The sequence below is a fragment of the Neophocaena asiaeorientalis genome, unplaced genomic scaffold (assembly GCF_003031525.2).
Source record: "Neophocaena asiaeorientalis asiaeorientalis breed wild unplaced genomic scaffold, Neophocaena_asiaeorientalis_V1.1 scaffold170, whole genome shotgun sequence".
NCBI classification, from domain to species: domain Eukaryota; kingdom Metazoa; phylum Chordata; class Mammalia; order Artiodactyla; family Phocoenidae; genus Neophocaena; species Neophocaena asiaeorientalis.
The window spans coordinates 1,735,806-1,757,269 of NW_020172463.1; the positions used below are offsets into that span (position 1 = coordinate 1,735,806).

Sequence of the window (21,464 nt, forward strand, 5' to 3'; positions counted from 1 at the left end):
CTTGAATCACTTTGCTAAGCTCTCTTCCAGTCGTGAGTTTTAGCCATTCCAGTTAGGGTCGACTATTCTAACACACTATAGAATGGGATTCCAGAAAACCAGTCCCAGGTCTTGGGACTTGGATAATTTACTAGTTTTAATCTAACGGCAAGTAAAGATTATCTCTAGCTGGGAAGGCAACTTGGCTAAACTTGCCTCACAAAAAGATTATTAAAATACCAGGCTTCTGGTACCTTAGCATCAAAATTTCAGGACAATTCATAAAGAAACTAGGCCCAGAGAGATTAGGTGATGGCAGAGTTCACCGGTTTCTGAAGATTCAGAAGCACCACTTTGAGTGATTGTCAGGTTTGGTAGGAAAAAAAAATGTTTTTCACACACACACACATATTTAGCTCTGTATACATTAAAAAGTAAATATAAATACACAAATATATATATACAGGTACATTTCTTGTGGACCAGACTTAACTTGCAAGTCAAGACCTCTGGGCTTATAATTTGTACTGTTTTTAAAAATTCAATGGGATAAAAACGATCGTATTTCTGACAGGGGGTAAAACAAAGTTTTCTAAAGTATTTTCCGTACACCATACTGAAGAGTGTTGATGCTCATTTTGTAAAAATATTAAAAGACAGAATTGTCTTTATAGGAAAGTAAGACAAGTTATTCTTACACAGAGGATCTGCTCTTTTGACATCACAAATCTCAGAGGAGGAAGAGATTTTGAGGTCACCCAATTCAAATCTTACTTAATGGAACTGTAATAATAACCAGCAGTAAAGAAGTAGAATAATTTCAACTTACAGGCTTTGGAGTTTTCCATGGAGAAAAGAAACCTGTAATAAAGAAAACAATATTTGAACTTTGAAAATACATCCCACCACCACTTACGGGTGGCATGATATTTAGATAACTGCAAGTTATTTTAAATCGTTTAATAGCAAACAACAACAACAAATTCTGCCTGGCTGCATAGTTTTTTTCAAGGGGGCCCAAATAATTTTATTGGAATTATATTAATGATTCTAGGAATATTTCCCTATTTGGCCTGAAGATTCTGAAGCCCAGTGACAGTGAATAACCATGCGGCAAACGATCAGTCACTTTACAAGAGCTAAGACTGAGTCATCCTTAGGGATTTGTGTGGCACAGCCTTAGCGGGAGAGGGCGAAAGAATATAGATAGAAAGTTAGATGTTTAAAGGTTAATACCTTTGCTTAGTATAAGAAATAATTCTGCTTTATGTACCTGCTTTGTGCGGTTAAAAATCAATCAACAAGCCTTCTTTAGTCTTAACTTTAAAAATAATGTATATACATATATTATGAATTAGATTCTATTATAATTGCTTATGGGCCTTTTCTCCCACTGAGATCTTCTCTAGAGCAGATATCTATTTTATTATCCCTCTACCCTAGTGTTAGCCCAATGTTTTTCATGAAAAAGCAGCTCAACATGTTTGTTAATTGACTGACTAATGTATCATCAAAGCCAGGCTTTTTTCAGCTTATTGAGCTCTTTCAATTATCACAGATGGTGTGACAATGGGACTGACTCTGTTGTGATCCGAACGACCTTTAAGATAATTAAAAGTACAGATTAATTCCTTTTTCTTTTTTTTCCCTTTATTGTTATTATTTTATCATACTGACCCTAGCAAGCCAAAGCATGATCTAGCATACAAAACAAAATTACTTTCTTTTCACATCACCTTGTCCCTCTTTCAACGATTTCACTCATGTTCATGTTAGGTGGTGTCTGATAAAATGCCTAATAAAAAATGGAATGTTGAAAATATGCCACATAATGTTTACAACCTTTAAAAAACTGGGACTGGTACAAAATGGATTATGTTTTTCAACTATTCTCATTTATAGGAAATATCTGAAGAATCTAGGCACAATTATCTAGAAGTTAAAGCCATCCCACTCAGTTATGGTGTAAATACTAACTGCATCTCAGCGCAACGTTGTGAAGAGCTGATGCTGCATTTTATGAAAAGAGCGAAAGTATGTAAATCCATTATGTTCCTCAGCTTTCCTTGAAACACAGAGCTAAATTTAATGCTTAAGTATAACAACTATCTTACTAAAGGAGACGGGTAGAATTAGCTCACTTTCTCACACACTCTGTATGTATGTTCTTGTATCTCTTTCCAACTATTAAAAAATTCTGTTCAATGTGTGGTTTGATTATAATTTAATTACAAGGATTTAATCACATCCTTTTGCGTAACAGCTGAGAGTAAAACTACAGATAAATAAATACATTTCTCTCTTTGACTCATTCTGTAAAATGCCAATGAAAACAATTTGACCACTAATTAGAAGAGTGAAAAGCACTGTGACCTATTGGCCAATTAACGATTATTTTCACTGAAGGATAAAATTTGTTTGCTGTTTTATGGAACTGCCGGCACAGTTCTTTTGAGAAAAGATGTCATTTACACATTCTCACAATGTCAAAACATTCAATTATTTCCTCTACTTTCTCTGTGCTCCTCCACTTTCTTCTTCTCGCAGAGCCAGAACGGATTTTGAGTATGTGCTGCCTTACATTTGTTAGGTGCTGGGAGTTTCTTAGACTTACAGATGTATTGAAAATGGTTCCTTTTTATGGAGCTCTCATCTCCACATGGGGCATTATCTTAAAAGATGATTATTCCTCCTATAGAAAACGTATAATCATCAGACCTCTCAATAGTGATGGTGTCAGAACTAAAATGGCATAAAAGGGACATTAGTCAAGATCAGACAAGAAGAGAGGACCGTTTGATTTGACCACCTATCATCACAGGCACTTTGGCTTCCCCTTCTTTTGAGGCTGTTTGATTCCGTCTGACCTCAGACCACTGGCACGACCCAGGACTTCTTCACTGCGCCCATCATGGCAGTTTCCGAAATACGTCTAATGATGAGCTGTGCCTAGGAGGCTTTGGTCTCTGAAGCAACAGTTGCCCTTTCTGAGTCATTGTCCAAAAGAAGCTGCTTGCCTCAGAGTAAGTAATTTTAGGTAGTAGAAATAGTATCAGAATAGATTTCCTTAAAAATAAATAACTTACGTGACAGAGCTTCTCTGGCAAATTATCAATCATGCTATAAACATTGAAATGAAGATGAATAGAAAACATCTATTTTGGGTATACCCAATTTGGCTCAATTAATGATAAGGTCAAGTTTTCTATCTGATTAATCTCCAGTTTTCTGGTCAACTTCATTGGAAGAGCTACATAAACACTATAATAGTGTGGGTCAAATTATTATATATTATAAATGTATGGTAACCTTTTGTAGGGTTTACCCATCTAAGAAATCTAGTCTATTCCAATTAACATAAAAAAAACAAAATAAAAACATTTAAATCCTTATTTCTGTAATTTTTCTTTTTCTGAAATCATTCTTGTTTGACCCAGATCACAGAAGACAGGCTTGGTGTGTTGAGACTATACTTTTAGGTGTCTCACCACCTACCTTCACAGGGGCATAAGAATAGGGATATAGATAACTTTTTCTTAAGCCTTTCAGAGCTGATAGTCCTCTTTACAAAGTCAAGTTCATAAATAAGAGCTTTTTCTTTAAAATGCTAATAATGCTTCCTTTATATTTTAGTTTATTTCTGGCCTTTATTTCACCTACTTTTACAGAAAGCGGAATATTACATTTCTCTTATGGAATTAAAATTTCTTTATAATGACTTGACCTCTGTTTTCCATACTGCTCATTTATTGAAGTGTGCTTGTGTGTGTGTGTGTGTGTGTGTGTGTACAAATGCAAACATTTATTTAACCCTAACTCTGAGACAACAAAAGTGAAAGACCTCAAGATACAGTCTTTAGCTAAATGAAACATGAGTAGGGACATTTTTAAAAGGGAAGAGAAAAAAATGGGAAAAGTTACATGCAGCCAATAAGGAAATTTTGATGCATTTAATATGAAGCACAAAACTGAATTAGATCTCTAAAAATCTGTCTTCTTTAAAACAAGAAATAAAACTAAAATATATTTTTAATTCCTCATGTAAAAGCACAAGGAGATGGACAGAGAAACAGAAACAGTGCAAATAGCTTAGAGAAGAAATTCTGGTGCCTGAAAATGCAAGAGCAGAGAAGACAACACCAACTTCATACTGAAGTTTAAATTAAATTCTATATGTCAGCTAAATACAATTTTTAATAAATTACAGGAATATGGTTACCAGATAAAATATAATATGCTCAGTTAAATTTGAATTTCAGATAAGCAATGAATGACTTTGTAGTATGTCCTGTATACTGACTGCATGTGACATACATTGCATAGGGCATACTTATATTAACAATTATTTGTTTATCTGCAATTCAATTTAACTGGGAAGTCTGTATTTTTATTTTTGCTAAATCTGAACACCCTGTATAGGGAACACTTTATATATGACCTGGGTAACCAGTTAAAAATAAAAACACAATAGTAATGTCTGCTGTAGGTAATATCCATTCAGTTAAGTAAAAACCAAAAAAAATTTAGTATTTCCTATTCTTGCACCCCCTCCAATGTTTTCTTGCTAGGAATCTTGCTTTGGGAGAAACCTGAGAACATTCTATGCATATCATTGGATTGTGCTGGTCACCTGTTCATTAGTAACAATGTTTGACTGAGGTCTCACCTCACGTGATGCAAACTCTGTGGGGACAATGTCAGTGTCACAAAGGACCGTTTTCAAATTGTGTGATGATTGGCTAGCAACACTGCCTTATCCCAAGGGGAAAGTTCCACAAAACCACAAAAGTGGTTTTTCAGAACCTACTTCTCCTGACACAATACTCAAAATGAAAGAACATCAATGTAGTCACCGCAGCTCTGAAGGGAGAGTCATTTGTGAGTTGCATTTGCATTTGTGAGTGGTTTGTTAAGAGTCTTTTTTTTGTTTGTTTGTTTTTTAAAATCATTATTCACAGGGCCCATCACAAGATGACAAACTTTCTTAAAACCACCCCACTTCGAATAAGGGATCAAAATACAATAAATAACAACTTAACAGAGAATCCCAACATGATATCTTCAATTTGGAATAACGTCAGGGCAACTTTTTGGGATTTCTAGTAATTGCCCCAAACAGGACTAAATCTTTCAATATGCCTCTGTATTCCATTCGATATACTGAATGAACTACCATTTGCAGAATGTGAAATGGTTTCTTCTTCAACTGAAGTACTTGCTACAACATATGACTCTGACTTTGAAAACTATCATTAGTTTCATGTATTTTATAGAAAATTCTACAGTTACTACACATGACAGAGATGCAGAGGAGACACTTTCTATTTCTCTCTTTCTTTAAGCAACAAAAGAAGAGTAGGGACCTGTTTCAGTGAAGATGTTCATGACCTGAGTTATTAAAAGCTTTGTTCTATTTTGTTTGAAAAACAAGACACAACAATGTGAATATACTTAACACTACTGAATTGTTCACTTAAATATGGTTAATATGGCAAATTTTATGTTATGTATGTTTTATCACAATTTAGAAAAGCAATAAAAAAAAGGAGGAAAAAGAAAGGGAGAACAAAAGTATGCAAATATCACATGAATGTGAGGGAAAATAAAGAGAGAAAGTAAGAAAGAATTTTTTTTTCACAGTCCCTGTGGCATCCTGCTGGAGGACAGGAAACTCACTTGGACACTCGCACAGACCCTTTCACCTCTTAAGTTATCCTTTCTTGTAAAGGATTGTAAGCAATAAAGGGGATTCATGTTCCTACTACATCCTGAAAATATTTCAGGGACAGTGAGAAACTCTTCCAATAGAGGAACTCTTTTTTTTTAAAGTTTCCCAAAGAGGGGAAAAGCCCCAGGGTTTTAAAAATCTCCAGTTAAGGCTAATTTAAGGGAGAAAAATACCACTAATAAAGTTAATCTTTAATTTAAAGATCCTCCCATTTCCCCACAGCCTGGCAAATTTTCCATCAGAAATTCAGCCTTTGGTAAATGTAAGCCAGCAGGGTAATGAGCTAATTTCCATTAAAACTAGTTCAGTGTTATTCACTTTTTTCCCGGTTTTTGACTGATCACGTATTTCTTATTAAAATTCATCAAATGAGTTAAACCCTACAGTTCCTTTAGATAATTTGTTTAAGTTATTTCGAATCAGTAAAAGGGCAATTTTTCTTAATGAAACTGACCTAGGCTAAGAAACGGTCTTCCCATTAAAGATACTGCTGGTGGTACCCTAACCTCACATCACCATGTTTCAGCCAAGCAAAATATTCAATTTGCAAAGAAAATTTCGAATTAGTGGCCATCTTTGGCCTACAGAATCTCTTTTTATGTGGAGAGCTGAGGCTTTCTCTGCAATGTTTTAAAGATGGTCCTTTCTGCATCTTTTGAATAAAAGTGTTTTTCTTATAAACACTATAAAGCTGTTTTCAAATGGCCGTTTCCCCCCAAGGCTTTGTTCTTTATGGAGAGAGCAATCCGACCATTTCAAGTAATCCCAATGAGTGTCTAGAAAGGATAAGCCTGCACATGTTGTCTTCTGATAAACTCAGTTACATAAATGATATGTTCAAAATAAAGCAGGCCAGGTAGATACCCTTGAATGGGAATAAAGGAACAGACTGGAAGAGGAAGAAAAGTTTTAGTCAGGGAGGCTAAAACTCAGAGTGAGGTGAGGCTTGCTGAACATAGTAGCAACTACGAAGGGATTTTTCTTCATGTTCTGAACAAGACCAAGGGCACTGAAGAGAGAAACCGCTCTGTGCTTATGGTGCGCTATAAACAGTTGGCAAAGGAAATGCGGAAGGATATCAGTCCTGCAAATAGAAAAGCCCAATTCTGAGAGTAATTTTTTTTTACAATAACGAAAGCATAGCATTGTTTTTTGTTTTTTTTTTGAGAAACCAATCTAGAAACATCTTTAAGTAATTTGAGATTAAACATCTTAAATTTAATCATTAAATTACATCAATATTAAATAAATATTTATTGAGTCGTGTGTGTCTCACAAGCACCACAGATTCAACAGAGAAAAATGGAAGCTTTGGCCTTCCCTCCCACATCACTTCCCGTGTGTTCCCTATTTTGGAAAATTTCACTTGCCTTTCCAAGTTTTAAAAACAGGAACCTGAAAGTCATTCTTAACCTCTCTCTCTCTGCCTCGCTTCCTTATCACCAAATTCTGTCTATTCTACCTCCAAAATCTATTGCACCTCCACTTCTCTCCATCTCCACAGACACCATCATAATCCACACTCACCATCGTCTCCTACTTCAACCAAAGCAAGAGCAAATTTGCGGATACCACAGAATCTGATCACGCTTAAAATCCTTCAATGGATTCCCATACATTTGTGATAAAACACAAAACCTCCAAGCCTTTATATAACTTTGTCCCTACTTACTCCCCAGACACCTCATGGGTTATTGCCCTTCACTCACTGAACTTCCTTGAATAAACCAGGCTTTTCTAACCACAGGGCCTTTGCACAAGCTCCTCTGTTTACCTACCCTTTTTTTTTTTAATTCAATCGTTTTATTTTTTTTAACATCTTTATTGGAATATAATTGCTTTAGATGTTGTGTTAGTTTCTGCTGTATAACTACCTACCTCCCCTTTTTAACCCTTCACCAAACTATCTCTGACTCCTTCTTTATGTGTCAGCTTAAACACTACCTTCCCAGGGAAGACGTCCCTGACCTTTCATTTTAAATTGAAGTTCTCCACTATAATTTTTCATTGCCTCCTCTATTTTTACTTTATATGGCACTCATCACTATTTATAAATATATTTATGAAATCATATTTATGTAATTGTATTTGTGAGATTAGTTCAATGCCCATCTCCCCAACTAAAGTATTAATTCCATTAGGGGAGAAATCATATCTATTTTGTTCACAGTGTATTCCCAGTACGTAGCACAATGCTTGACACACAGTAGATACTTCAATAGACATATGTGATGAGTTAATAATAGAAGTGAAGAGTGAGGAGGGCAGCATGAAACAGAGTCACAAGATACTAAGGAGACTGATGAGGCACGGTGATTTGCTGGGGGTGGAGGAGTGGTATAAAGGAGAAGATGAAATCCATGAAGACTTCTAACTTGGGAAACCATATGGATGATGGTGTCATTAGCTAAGGTATGAAATATAGGAAAGAGGTTTCTTTGAATGGAGTCTAGAAAGTTGGGTAATGGGCAAAATGAGTTTGAGGTGCCTTTGGGAGTTTGGGTTCGTATGTAGCTGAAATACATTTTGAAGTTTCAACCAAAGTGAATTTGGGTTCAGGTGAAGACAGGTAGTAGTTTGCTCTCTTTTCCGGTGCTCAGTAGGAGTGTCGTGATTAGAGATATGTCAGGTAAAACTTAAAACGATATACCAAATTTGCATAGCATGGGAAGAGAACTCCTATGGGTATGCAGAATGAATGAATGTCTGGGAGCCAAGTAAACAGAAGGTTTCAAGAAGTAGTCAACAGAAATACTCATAAAACAAGGCTTTAAGTGGTTTGTGAAACACGAGTGTCACAGGTGGCCTCAGTGGAAGCAGCTGACTGTTAGGACAGAGACAGAAATCAGATTTCAGGAGGTCTGAATGAATGGAAGGTGAGGAAGTGAAACTCAGAAGTGGCTATGAGGTAATAAGGCTGCCCATGAAGGGAAGATTTCTTTCAGGAGAGGCATACATTCAGATGAGAAGGTACCTGAACAGAGTCTGAAGATTCAGTAGAAAAGGGGATAATTGGTGGAATTATTTCATGATGAGATGAGAGATGGGATCTAGAGTGCAAAGGGGAGCAATTAACCTTAATTAAGAGAGAAACAGCATCCAAGTCCTTATCAAGAGGCTGGAGCAGGTCTATGAGGGAAACCTCCAGGGTCTACACCATGGAGCAGGGATGGGACTCAGTAGGAGAATTTACTCACAGTGGGTGAAAGTGGCAAAAACAGTGGGGGTTTGTAGGGGCTCAGGGTATGCAGGGAAACTGGAGGAGATAACAAAAATAACCTGTATCAAAATGTTTGGTTCAGAGGGATGAGACAAAGATGCAAACAGAAAAATAATTTCTGAGACAGTATTAGTGGAAAGGTCGTGCACACAGGATACGAGGTAAAACTGACTTGGGCTCTAGCACCAGCTCCACCTGCCACTAGTTACATCATCTCACACATACTTGGGAGGGCGTGTACACCAGGACTAACTCCCAGGATCTGAGTGAGACTCTGGATTTACTCTGAGGCTCATGCCTGGGTGGCCATTCCCTGATCTAAGGCTCAGATTCCTTATCTGTAACGAAGTAAAGACAATAATATGGATTATTGCAGGGGGAACTAAATAAAAATGCACTTTACGTTTTACTAATTTAAAATGGCACACTGGAGAGGCCAGACAGCAGAAGCAAGAAGAACTACAATCCTGCAGCCTGTGGAAAAAAAAAACACATACACAGAAAGACAGGATGAAAAGGCAGAGGGTGAAGACCAGATGAAGGAACAAGATAAAACCCCAGGAAAACATCTAAATGAAGGGAGATAGGCAACCTTCCGGAAAAAGAATTCAGAATAATGATAGTGAAGATGATCCAGGACCCTGGAAAAAGAATGGAGGCAAAGATCTAGAAGATGCAAGAAATGTTTAACAAACACCTAGAAGAATTAAAGAACAAACAAACAGAGATGAACAATACAATACGTGAAATGAAAACTACACTAGAAGGAATCAATAGCAGAATAAGTGAGGCAGAAGAACGGATAAGTGACCTGGAAGACAGAATGGTGGAATTCACTGCCGAAGAACAGAATAAAGAAAAAAAGAATGAAAAGAAATGAAGACAGCCTAAGAGACCTCTGGGACAACATTAAATGCAATAACATTTGCATTATAGGGGTCCCAGAAGGAGAAGAGAGAGAGAAAAGACCCGAGAAAATAGTTGAAGAGATTATAGTCAAAAACTTTCCTAACATGGGAAAGGAAATAGCCACCCAAGTCCAGGAAGCATAGGGAGTCCCAGGCAGGATAAACCCAAGGAGAAACACATCAAGACACATAGTAATCAAACTGACAAAAATTCAAGACAAAGAAAAATTACTGAAAGCAACAAGGGAAAAACAACAAATAACATACAAGGAACTCCCATAAGGTTAACAGCTGATTTGTGAGCAGAAACTCTACAAGCCAGAGGGAGTTGCATGACATATTTAAAGTGATGAAAGGGAAGAAACTACAACAAAGATTACTCTACCCAGCAAGGAACTCATTCAGAATCAACGGAAAAATCAAAAGCTTTACAGACAAGCAAAAGCTAAGAGAATTCAGCACCACCAAACCACTTCTACAATAAATGCTAAAGGAACTTCTCTAAGTGGGAAACACAAGAGAAGAAAAGGACCTACAAAAACAAATCCATACCAATTAAGAAAATGGTCATAGGAACATACATATCGATAATTACCTTAAACGTGAATGGATTAAACACTCCAGCCAAAAGACACAGGCTCACTGAATGGATATAAAAACAAGACCCGTATATATGCAGTCTACAAGAGACCCACTTCAGACCTAGGGACCCATAAAGACTGAAAGTGAGGGGATGGAAAAAGATATTCCATGAAAATGGAAATCAAAAGAAAGCTGGAGGAGCAATACTCATATCAGATAAAATAGACTTTAAAATAAAGAACGTTACAAGAGACAAGGAAGGACACTACATAATGATCAAGGGATCAATCCAAGAAGAAGATATAACAATTATAAATATATATGCACACAGCATAGGAGCACCTTAAAACAAAAGGCAACTGCTAACAGCTATAAAAGAGGAAATCGACAGTAACACAATAATAGTGGGGGACATTAACATCTCACTTACACCAACGGACAGATCATCCAAACAGAAAAGTAATAAGGAAACACAAGATTTAAATGACACAATAGACCAGATAGATTTAATTGATATTTACAGGACATTCCATCCAAAAACAGCAGATTACACTTTCTTCTCAAGTGTGCAGAGAACATTCTCCAGGATAGATCATATCTTGGGTCACAAATCAAGGCTTGGTAAATTTAAGAAAATTGAAATCGTATCAAGTATCTTTTCCGACCACAATGCTATGAGACTAGATTTCAATTAGAGGAAAAAATCTGTAAAAAATACAAACACATGGAGGCTAAACAATACGTTACTAAATAACCAAGAGATCACTGAAGAAATCAAAGTGGAAATCAAATAATACTTAGAGACAAACTACAATGAAAACATGACAATCCAAAACCTATGGGATGCAGCAAAAGCAGTGCTAAGTGGGAAGTTTATAGCAATACAAGTCTACCTCAAGAAACAAGAAAAATCTCAGATAACAATCTAACCTTACACCTAAAAGAACTAGAGAAAGAAGAACAAACAAAACTCAAAGGTAGGAGAAGGAAAGAAACTGTAATGATCAGAGGAGAAACAAATGAAATAGAAACAAAGAAAACAACATCAAATATCAATAAAACTGGGCTTCCCTGGTGGCGCAGTGGTTGAAAGTCCGCCTGCCGATGCAGGGGACGTGGGTTTGTGCCCCCGTCCGGGAGGATCCCACATGCCGTGGAGCGGCTGGGCCCATGAGCCATGGCTGCTGGGCCTGTGCATCCAGAGCCTGTCCTCTGCAGTGGGAGAGGCCACAGCAGTGAGAGGCCTGCGTACCGAAGAAAAAAAACAAAAACAAAAAAACTAAAAGCTGTTCTTTGAGAAGATAAACAAAATTGATAAACCATTAGCCAAACGCATCAAGAAAAATAGGGAGAGGACTCAAATCAATAAAATTAGAAATGAAAAAGGAGAAGTTACAACTGACACTGCAGAAATACAAAGCATCCTACGAGACTACTACAAGCAACTCTATGCCAAAAAAATGGACAACCTGGAAAAAATGGACAAATTCTTAGAAATGTATAACCTTCCAAGACTGAACCAGGAAGAAATTGAAAATATGAACACACCAATCACAAGTAATGAGTTGCAGGATACAAAATTGATGCACAGAAATCTCTTGCATTCGTATACACTAATGATGAAAAATCTGAAGGAGAAACTAAGGAAACATTCCCATTTACCACCAAGAAAAAGAATAAAATACCTAGGAATAAACCTACCTAGGGAGACAAAAAAACCTGTATGCAGAAAACTATAAGACACTGATGAAAGAAACTGAAGATGATACAAACAGATGGAGAGGTATACCATGTTCTTGGATTGGAAGAATCAATATTGTGAAAATGACTATACTACCCAAAGCAATCTACAGATTCAATGCAATCCCTATCAAATTACCAATGACATTTTTTTTACAGAACTAGAACAAAAAAAATCTTAAAATTTGTATGGAGACACAAAAGACCCTGAATAGCCAAAGCAGTCTTGAGGGAAAAAACAGAGCTGGAGGAATCAGATTCCCTGACTTCAGACTATACTACAAAGCTACAGTAATCAAGACTGTATGGTACTGGCACAAAAACAGAAATATAGATCAATGGAACAGGATAGAAAGCCCAGAGATAAACCCATGCACCTGTAGTCAGCTAATCTATGACAAAGGAGGCAAGGATACACAATGGAGAAAAGACAGTGTCTTAAGTAAGTAGTACTGGGAAAACTGGACAGCTACATATAAAAGAAAGAAATTAGAACACTCCCTAACACCATACACAAAAATAAACTCAAAATGGATTCGAGACCTAAATGTAAGACTGGACATTATAAAACTCTTAGAGGAAAACATAGAAAGAACACTCTTTGACATAAATCACAGCAAGATCTTTTTTGATCCACCTCCTAGAGTAATGGAAGTAAAACCAAAAATAAACAAATGGGACCGAATGAAACTTAAAAGCTTTTGCACAGCAAAGGAAACCATAAACAAGACAAAAAGACAACCCTCAGAATGGCAGAAGATATTCGGTAATTAATCAATGGACAAAGGATTAATCTCCAAAATACATAAATAGCTCACGCAGATCAATATTAAAAAAAACAAACAACCCAAACAAACAACCCAATCAAAACATGGGCAGAAGACCTAAATAGGCACTTCTTCAAAAAGACATACAGATGGCCAAGAAGCACATGAAAAGCTGCTCAACATCACCAAGTATTAGAGAAATGAAAATCAAACCTACAAGGAGGTATCACCTCACACCAGTTAGAATGGGCATCATCAGAAAATCTACAAACAACAAATGCTGGAGAGGGTGTGGAAAAAGGGAACCCTCTTGCACTGTTGGTGGGAATGTAAATTGATCAAGCCACTACGAAGAACAGTATGGAAGTTCCATAAACAACTAAAAATAGAATTACCATATGACCCAGCAATCCCACTACTGGGAATATACCCAGAGAAAACCGTAATTCAAAAAGACACGTGCACCCCCATGTTCATTGCAGCACTATTTACGAATAGCCAGGACATGGAAGCAACCTAAATGCCCATTGACAGTTGAATGGATAAAGAAGATGTGGTACATATATACAATGGAATATTACTCAGCCATAAAAAGGAACGAAATTGGGTCATTTGTAGAGACGTGGATGGACCTAGAGTCTGTCATACAGAGTGAAGTAAGCCAGAAGGAGAAACACAAATATTGTATATTAATGCATATATGTGGAACCTAGAAAAATGGTACAGACAAACCAGTTTGCAGGGCAGAAATAGAGACACAGATGTAGAGAACAAATATATGGACACCAAGGGTGGGAAGTGGCTGTGGGGTGGTCGTGGTGTGAAGAACTGGGGGATTGGGATTGACACGTATACACTAATATGCATAAAATGGATAACTAACAAGAACCTGCTGTATAAAAAAATAAAATTTAAAATAAATAAAATGGTACACTCTTCCATTTAATGGCTTTGATACATTTTGAATTCTTTTTCTACAAAATAGAAGTCTGCCTTTTCAGAAAGGTATTCAACAATTTATTGTCACAACAGATGCGTTTACTTTCTTCTCTTAGTTGTTGTAGGTTTTTTAGAATTTATATTTATTTTTTCTGTTTTAGGCTTCGTTTTAAGGTCGTTTAAGATGTCCTTTAAGCTCTTTTAAGCTCCCTTTTGCTACATGGAGTACAGCTTGTTTTGATTTGCTTTGCTTTGCTAAACAAAGCAAATAATTATTTTCATCCCATTAGGATTTTCCATTAAGTTCCTTCTATCCTGGTTAGAGGAGTAAGGTAGCCCACTTTAATCTCACTCAACAGTGTCTCTGATCCACTAACAACTGTACCCCCAGTTTACAAGGATTATATCATAATTTTTTAAATGAATTGTTCCTAACTTTGCATTTTCCTGTAACGATTTATACAATAATTACTCAGATTAACCAACTAACCTGGTTTTAATGCTCACCATTTCCTTTTGCCAGCGTTCAGTAAGATATTCTGTGAGAACTGTTCCACATGTAGATGTATTTTTTTTTTTTTTTTGTAGATGTATTTTTGATGTATTTGTGGGAGGAGGTTAGTTTCATGTCCTTCTCTTCCACCATCTTGATTCCTCCTCCCATAATTCCTTTTATACTATTATTTCCCCATTTTGGGGTTTTGAACCTTGGTTCTCTGTTAGTATATGTACTCAAATTTTTCAGAAACAGCATATGTTTGATGTTGTAGGTAGAATAGTGGCCTCCTAAAGAGGTCTCTAATCTGCAAAACCAGTACATGTATTACCTCACATGGCTAGAGGGATTTTGCAGCTGTGTTTGACGTTAAGGATCTTGAGATAAGGATAGCATCTGAGATCATCCAGGTGGGCCCAATTCAACCACATAAATTCTTAAAAGTGGAGAACGTTTCCTGGCTGCAGATAGAGATGGCAACTTGCCATTGCTGGCTTTGAAAATGGAGGAAAAAGGCCACAGGTTGTGGCTAGTTCCAGAAACTGGAAAAGGCAAAGAAATGGATTCGCCTCTAGAGGCTCTGGAAAAGAATGCTGCTGTGCTGACGTGTTGATTTTAGCCAGTGAGACCCATGTCAGGTTTCTGATCCACAGTGCTGGAAGATAGTAAGTCTGTGTCGTTTTAAGCCATGAAAGTTGTAATAATTTATTATAGCAGCAATAGAAAACCTAAATACATGGTATCTTCTCTAAGCACTTGCATATGAATTCTAGTTTCATTATAAATTCTTAGGTCACAACTTCTTTCTTTCAAAGATTGTGGGATTTTTCTATTGTCCTCTGACATTTTGTAATGTCAGAGGACAAGCCTGGATCCACTCAATTTTTGTTGCTTTGCAAGAACCTTTTTCTTCCCTGAATAATTGTGAACTATTTTCTTTATCCTTTCAAATGCCTTATAAATTTCTATAATGTGCCTGAGTGTGAATTTGTTTTAGTGAAGTATTTCCTGGAATATAGTGACTGCACATGCTTCAGGCTTTCTCTGAAGTCTTTCTACTCAAGATGGGGTGTGAAGACCTGCAGTATCAGCTTTGCTTGAGAACCTGATAGGAATCCAGAACCTCAGACTCCAGACCAACTGAACCAACTCTGTAATTTAATGAGACCCCCCCCCCCAGTTGATTCACATGTACATTTGAGAAGTACTGCTCAAAGAATATTCCATTATTTGTAGATTTGATCTTGATTTTTCCTTTTTTTAAGTTTCTCTTTAATTTCTTTTTCTCTTATTTGTCCAACAATATTTATCAAAAGTATGCTATGCCTCTCTCTCTCTTCCAAGGGGCTATAATCAAAACTTGTGGTTCACACTTCACTTCCTTTCCTCCTCCCATGGTTACTCAGACCTGCCCTCCTCTGCACCTTGCTTGGCCTCATGTTTGAGATTCTATATCAAGAACATTAATACTGGTAGAAGAGTGTTGTGCATGTGATTGCTGTTGAGATGGAATAAAGCTGGAGACCTGCTGCTCTGTAACTGTGAAACTCTTCAAGTGGGTCTCTACACCATTAATTTCTTGCAGTATCAGTTCTACCTGTTACTGATTCTAATGAACATCTTAATTTTCTGAGGTAACTTCAAGCCCCCAGATGTGTTTATTATGGCCTTTTTACTTTGTCAAGCATCACTTTGCTTGGTTTCTGCATTTCAGCCTGCTCTGCCCATTTCTGTTTTTTCGAATGTTACATCTTCTAACATCTGAGGATTCCAAGCATGTTTTCTCAGTTTCTTCTGTTGCCTGCAGTAAATCTACTTCAGTGTCATGATCCTTCTCCTGATCTTCAAGGCTAATTATAATTATCCCCTTCTTACATGCTTAGCTTTCTGTTGTATGTTCCACGCTGGGCTTTACATTTTTGTTTTTGTAAAGGGAAAATTTTTCCAGATTCAGGCTCATGGCCTCCACTGCTGCTCACTCAATCGTGTGAAATAATGCCCATTTTGGATTTCATACAACTGTGAACACATGTGCACAGCTTGTAGCCAGACTTCCACTGGCAAGCTTTGCTGGACCGTGGGGAGCCTTCTCTCTGACACAAGTTCCTAATTTTGTTTGCTTGGTTTGATGAGAAACATTTGTGTTGTAAAACGTTTCGAGATGGTCTCTACATACTACCCCGAAGGCTTCGTATAGTTCTGCGTCCGTCTTTGGTGCTTAACGTAATTGCACCACTGCTCCAAGAGGCAAGTGTTCATCACCCTTGCCTCTCTACTTTCTGCTATGCTGTGCTCTGGGATTTGAGACTTCAGAACTGGTTGAAAGAGAGTAGTTGGGAAATGAGTGACTATTCATCAGGGAAGAGGTTTAAACACAACTAAGCAGTACCTGAGCAGTCTTATAAATGCTAGAATCTGTGAATCCCTGACATTTTCTTTTCTATGTATCTGTGGCACTTTACTGAGTAATTTGGAGAAAGCATGCAGAAGATTCCTTTGCCTGATGTCACCTTACATAGAACTTCTTATAAAGAACAATTTTATTTCTATTTGTCTATATGTTGTATAGATAAATATAACATATATTATCTATTTACGTTATTTATTTATATATTGCTATTCATAAACTAAGGTCTGAAATATAGGCAGAACTGATGTTTATCTCCTGTTTCAACTAACTTAACCAGCTAAGGCTTGATCTTCATTTAGGGTTCTGGTATCCCTGATTAGCATCACTTAAGCACTGCAGGTGGACAGTACAAGTAGGATTGCCCTTGGAATGTACTTTTCAATCAATCACAAAACAGATAAAAATTTTGTTTGCTTTGTGGTGGGAATTCATAGTGCAGTTGAGTTTGTTTCTTTCTCTCCCACTCCCACGCTATTCTTATCCCCCAGGTTCTCCTGTGGGACTTTGCATAGAGGGACTTCATTGACTGCAGTCTGTGAATCAATGTTTTACATAACATGAAGACAAAAGATGCCATTTTAGTTTGGGTTTTTCCAAAGGCAGACCCTGGCATGAGGACTCGGGTGACCGTAGGAAGCAGAAATGAAGAATGAGGAAAGTGAATCAGGGAAGTGAAATACTAAGGAGCGGATAATCACTGTGAGCACCTGGGACTGCCCATGTGGATCTTCTGAGAAGCCTCGGGGAGCACACATCAGAACTTTCCTCCTGTGGAATGGCGAGGTCAGGGCCTTCATGTTCTGACTCTCCTCTCCCACTGGGGAAAGGGATTGCTCCTCACTGAGTATTGTTTTCCCAGTGTTAACTTTCCCACTTTTGTGGGTTGTCCCTGCTTAAGGCTGAGGAAGCACCTGTAGTGCCACAGAAATATCTGTGGCAGAGAATAAGAGATGCCGGTGCTTGAGGCAGGACTGTCAGTTGACTGGAAACATCCACAACTGCCTGTGAGCTCAGGTGAGCTAAGACAAGGAACAGCAGATCTCGTTGACGAAAACCGGAGAACCTTATCTGTGGTGGCAGGAAAACCTAAATAAATATGCCCTTAGACTAATTAGTTTTGGGGGAACAGAGGATTTACATAGCGTTAACATGGGGATGACAAATGAGTTCCAACTCTCATGCCAGCTCTGATCAACTGGCTGCCTACAGAGTTGGGTTGAGGAGGATTCTCAACAGCCTCAGTAGGAAATCAAACCTTTATCAATGAGCATCCCAGACATGGAAATGGGAGGATGGAGGGGTGGCATGTGAGCCTGTGGGCCATGTATTTGCCACCCTGCTTTACAGTGGAGACTATTTTTATTAATATCAGCGCTGAACGAGATCTCCTAAATGAAGTACAATTCTTTCACAGATGTGCCCTTTCAAAATGCACAGCATGTGGACTGCCTTTGGTTAATGGGAGAATTCTCCAATTAACATTATGAACAAGACTGGGATAAACTTCAAAGGCACAGCAGTTATAGGCATTAGCTTTGTCATTCTGCTACATATTTCAAGTAAACATGCTAATTTTTCTCACTGATACATAAAAAATGAAATACTCATAGTATTAACTGTAAAATACAAAAGGGATCAAAGGCAAACAGTGGTCAATAGCGTCAGTGCTTGGTCATAGTGTCAATGTTCAGACAAGTGTAATTTGGCGGGTGTTGGTGAGAATATTTAAGTTCTCTTAGCAAATTTCATTACACAGTACAGTGTTAACAACTATGGATGTGTTAACTAACTAGATGCGAGAAACCTTTTCACAATATCAAATCACCATGACATATAATTTCATTTGTCAATTATACCTCAATAGAACCGGAAAAAAAAGCCTTGGAGGAAAATAGTCATTACATCAAGTGGGGAAAAAAGTGTAATTCATCTGTCATAATGTCTTGATGAGGAAAATATCACCATTTACCCTGGGACATGATTCGAACTGTTGATTCAAAGAATAAGAATAATATTGAATACATCTCAACTTACACCACTGCAATTCAACTTGATTTCAAGTCCTGTGGTTATTCCTAAATATTCCTCAATTCTCACCTCCAATGATGCATCTGAGTCCAAGCGACCGTTAAGTCACTGCTGCCAATCTCCTTTCACTTGGTTCGGTTACACACAATGCAGTCACAGTAACCTTTTTCAGAGCCTAAATCCTATCATGTTGCTCCTATACTTAAAACTCTGTAATCAACTTGCTGGCGCTGGAAAGAACAAAGTGAAAATCCAGTATAGAGCCTGTCTGTTTCCCAACCATCTCTAGACTTGCCTTGCTCTGGACTCTCACCTGCTTTGCTTTCTCTACTTTAGTGTCAGAGACCTTCTTTTACTCCCTCAGACCGTCCAGGCTCCCTCTCACCATGAGGTATTTGAACCTGCTTCCCTACCCTCAGCACTTGGTTTATCCGTTTATTGTTTAGATCTTGTTTCCAGGGTCCCTTCTTAGGCAAGGCATCCTGGACCTCTCTAAGCCACATCCCGTAACTAGAGGCTCTCAGCTCCATGAACCTCTCAACACTCCTCTTTCTTCCCATTTCCACGGCCAAGATCACTAATTGGTAAGAATATAGCTTCTTGTGATAACTCTCTCTCCCCCAGGCATTTAAAATTCGCCTGACTGCAGGGGTCGTATCTGTATTTTTGTTCCTTCTTGATTCTCCAGTTCCTAGCACGGTACCTAGCATATAGCAGGTGGTCACTAAATATTTGGTGAAGTAATTTTTAAAAATGTCAAAGTGCATTTTTACTAATACTAAAAAAATTTAATTTCTGAGAAAAATCTTATTTCTTTAGCAGTTTATCATTTAAATGGTAGTTTGGGATATATTGTCATATATTCCTTATGAAATCCCTGTGAAGAAGACAGGAATGATTACAAGCATCGTACAGACAACACACGTTCTGATGGTGTCCTGCCTACAGGCATGCAAGAGGGAGGTGGCAGAACCAAGACTCACCCACATCCTCTCTGACTCCAAGCCTAGAGTTTTTTCCAACAGTCTGTCATAGCACAATGACAGATTATTATGCAATCAGTAGACTAGTTAATTGCTATGATCTTGTTCTAAGATCTTCTAGATCAGCAAGTAGACTTGCAATATCTATTTGGGCATCACATTGGTTTTACAGTCAAATGGGACAGAAACGACCAGCAGCAGTGACCACCTGAGGATGCATGACACTGGGGGCTATAGGAATGGAGGAAGAGTTACTAGGTACATCATGACCTAGTATGTATTTATTTGCACCTTAGAGACACCACCAGAAGGGGCATCACCCCCAAGGTGCCGTTCTGCTTAGGAAAGAAAGTTAACTCAATTAGAGACCCTGTGAAGTCCCACATGGGTAGGTGGGAATAACTGGTAAGGGCAGGAGAGACAAAGACATCTGGAACTGAAGAAGCTAGATGTGCTGGGCAGAGAACAAAGCCCTTCACAACTCTATAAAGTTATCATCCTATTTCAGAGATGACAGAATGAAACGAAGACTCTCGCGCTGTCAGCAGTTGCCATGCTTGGGCCCTGACACCTGTATTATAAGTTGATAGCATGTTGGAGCCAGAGGGGACTCTCCAGCCACCTGATTTCTCATTTCCCAGATGTGGACACAGAGTGTGTCTCACCGAATCATCACAGAGCTGACGACTTAACCGCTAGATGTTTCTGAGCATCAGAAGTGCCACAGATCTTTCCGAGAAGGGGGTAAATCAGCTCTTAAACTCTCCTCTCAATACATGACCTCTAAGCTAAACAAAACCATGATTTGCTTTGATTTTAATCTTAAGGAAATGAGTGAAGACAGGGGCCACATTTTGCACTGGCAAAACTACCTTTATTTTTAAGAATTAATTCTTAGTGCTCCCATGATAAATACTTTTCAGTTGAATAGGATTCCATTCACTTGTCAGCTTATTTTTGAGTAATTTCCCATTATCTTTAAGTCACTTTAAAAAGAGATACCTACAAAAGATGGAAGCTTTCAGGTTTCTAACGACCTCACTATCTAAAGATACACAGGGTTTGAAAGAGTGTGAGCCACTTTCTGTCACCTGCACATGACAGATAAAGCACGTTTGTGTCACCGGCCCCACCTAGGAACTCGGTGGGTCTGATATGCTTTCTGAAGACGCAGTAGTGCGGTGGGCTGATGCTCACCTTGGATTCTGCTTCATTGGCAACTGGATAGGCTGCATCTAGAATTTTTTCTACTGGAATTAACCAGTGGAGAACCAAGCTTTATGGTACGAGGCGCTCCTGCAGAATCTGGTACTTCATCACAGCCGACATTTCATGCCTCCTCTGTCCTCATCCTCCTCCCACACGAAGGGGAACTAGAACATCAGCCTCCTTTCGTGTGGATGAAAGTCAAACTGCGACTTCAGCCACTGCTCCTGCTGACGGGACACTCTAACGATGACTGATATCCTACAGAGCAGCGTGGAGAACCTGCAGCGTCTACCTTCTTAATAAGATCAGGGTTCACTCCTAGGTCCTTATTTTCTCACTTTACACTTGTTCCCTTGGGCTCTCCTTCACGCTCATGGCTTTAGTTTCTGTCTGCCTGAGAATAAATTGTAGTGTTGTCTTTCTCATCCTGACCTCTACTATCAACACTCCTCAGCCCCACGTGTCCCTTGTTTCT

General features: G+C 38.2%; 1 protein-coding gene across 2 annotated transcripts in view; it reads right to left on the bottom strand.

Moving 5' to 3' along the window:
• Window positions 1-21,464, bottom strand: part of MAGI2 (membrane associated guanylate kinase, WW and PDZ domain containing 2) — a 1,308,856-nt gene that overhangs the window by 170,126 nt on the left and 1,117,266 nt on the right. For both annotated transcript variants that reach the window (XM_024738094.1, XM_024738093.1), the window contains exon 11: window positions 809-840. In XM_024738094.1, the coding sequence (XP_024593862.1) occupies window positions 809-840 (32 nt within the window). The remainder of the gene's footprint in view (window positions 1-808; window positions 841-21,464) is intronic.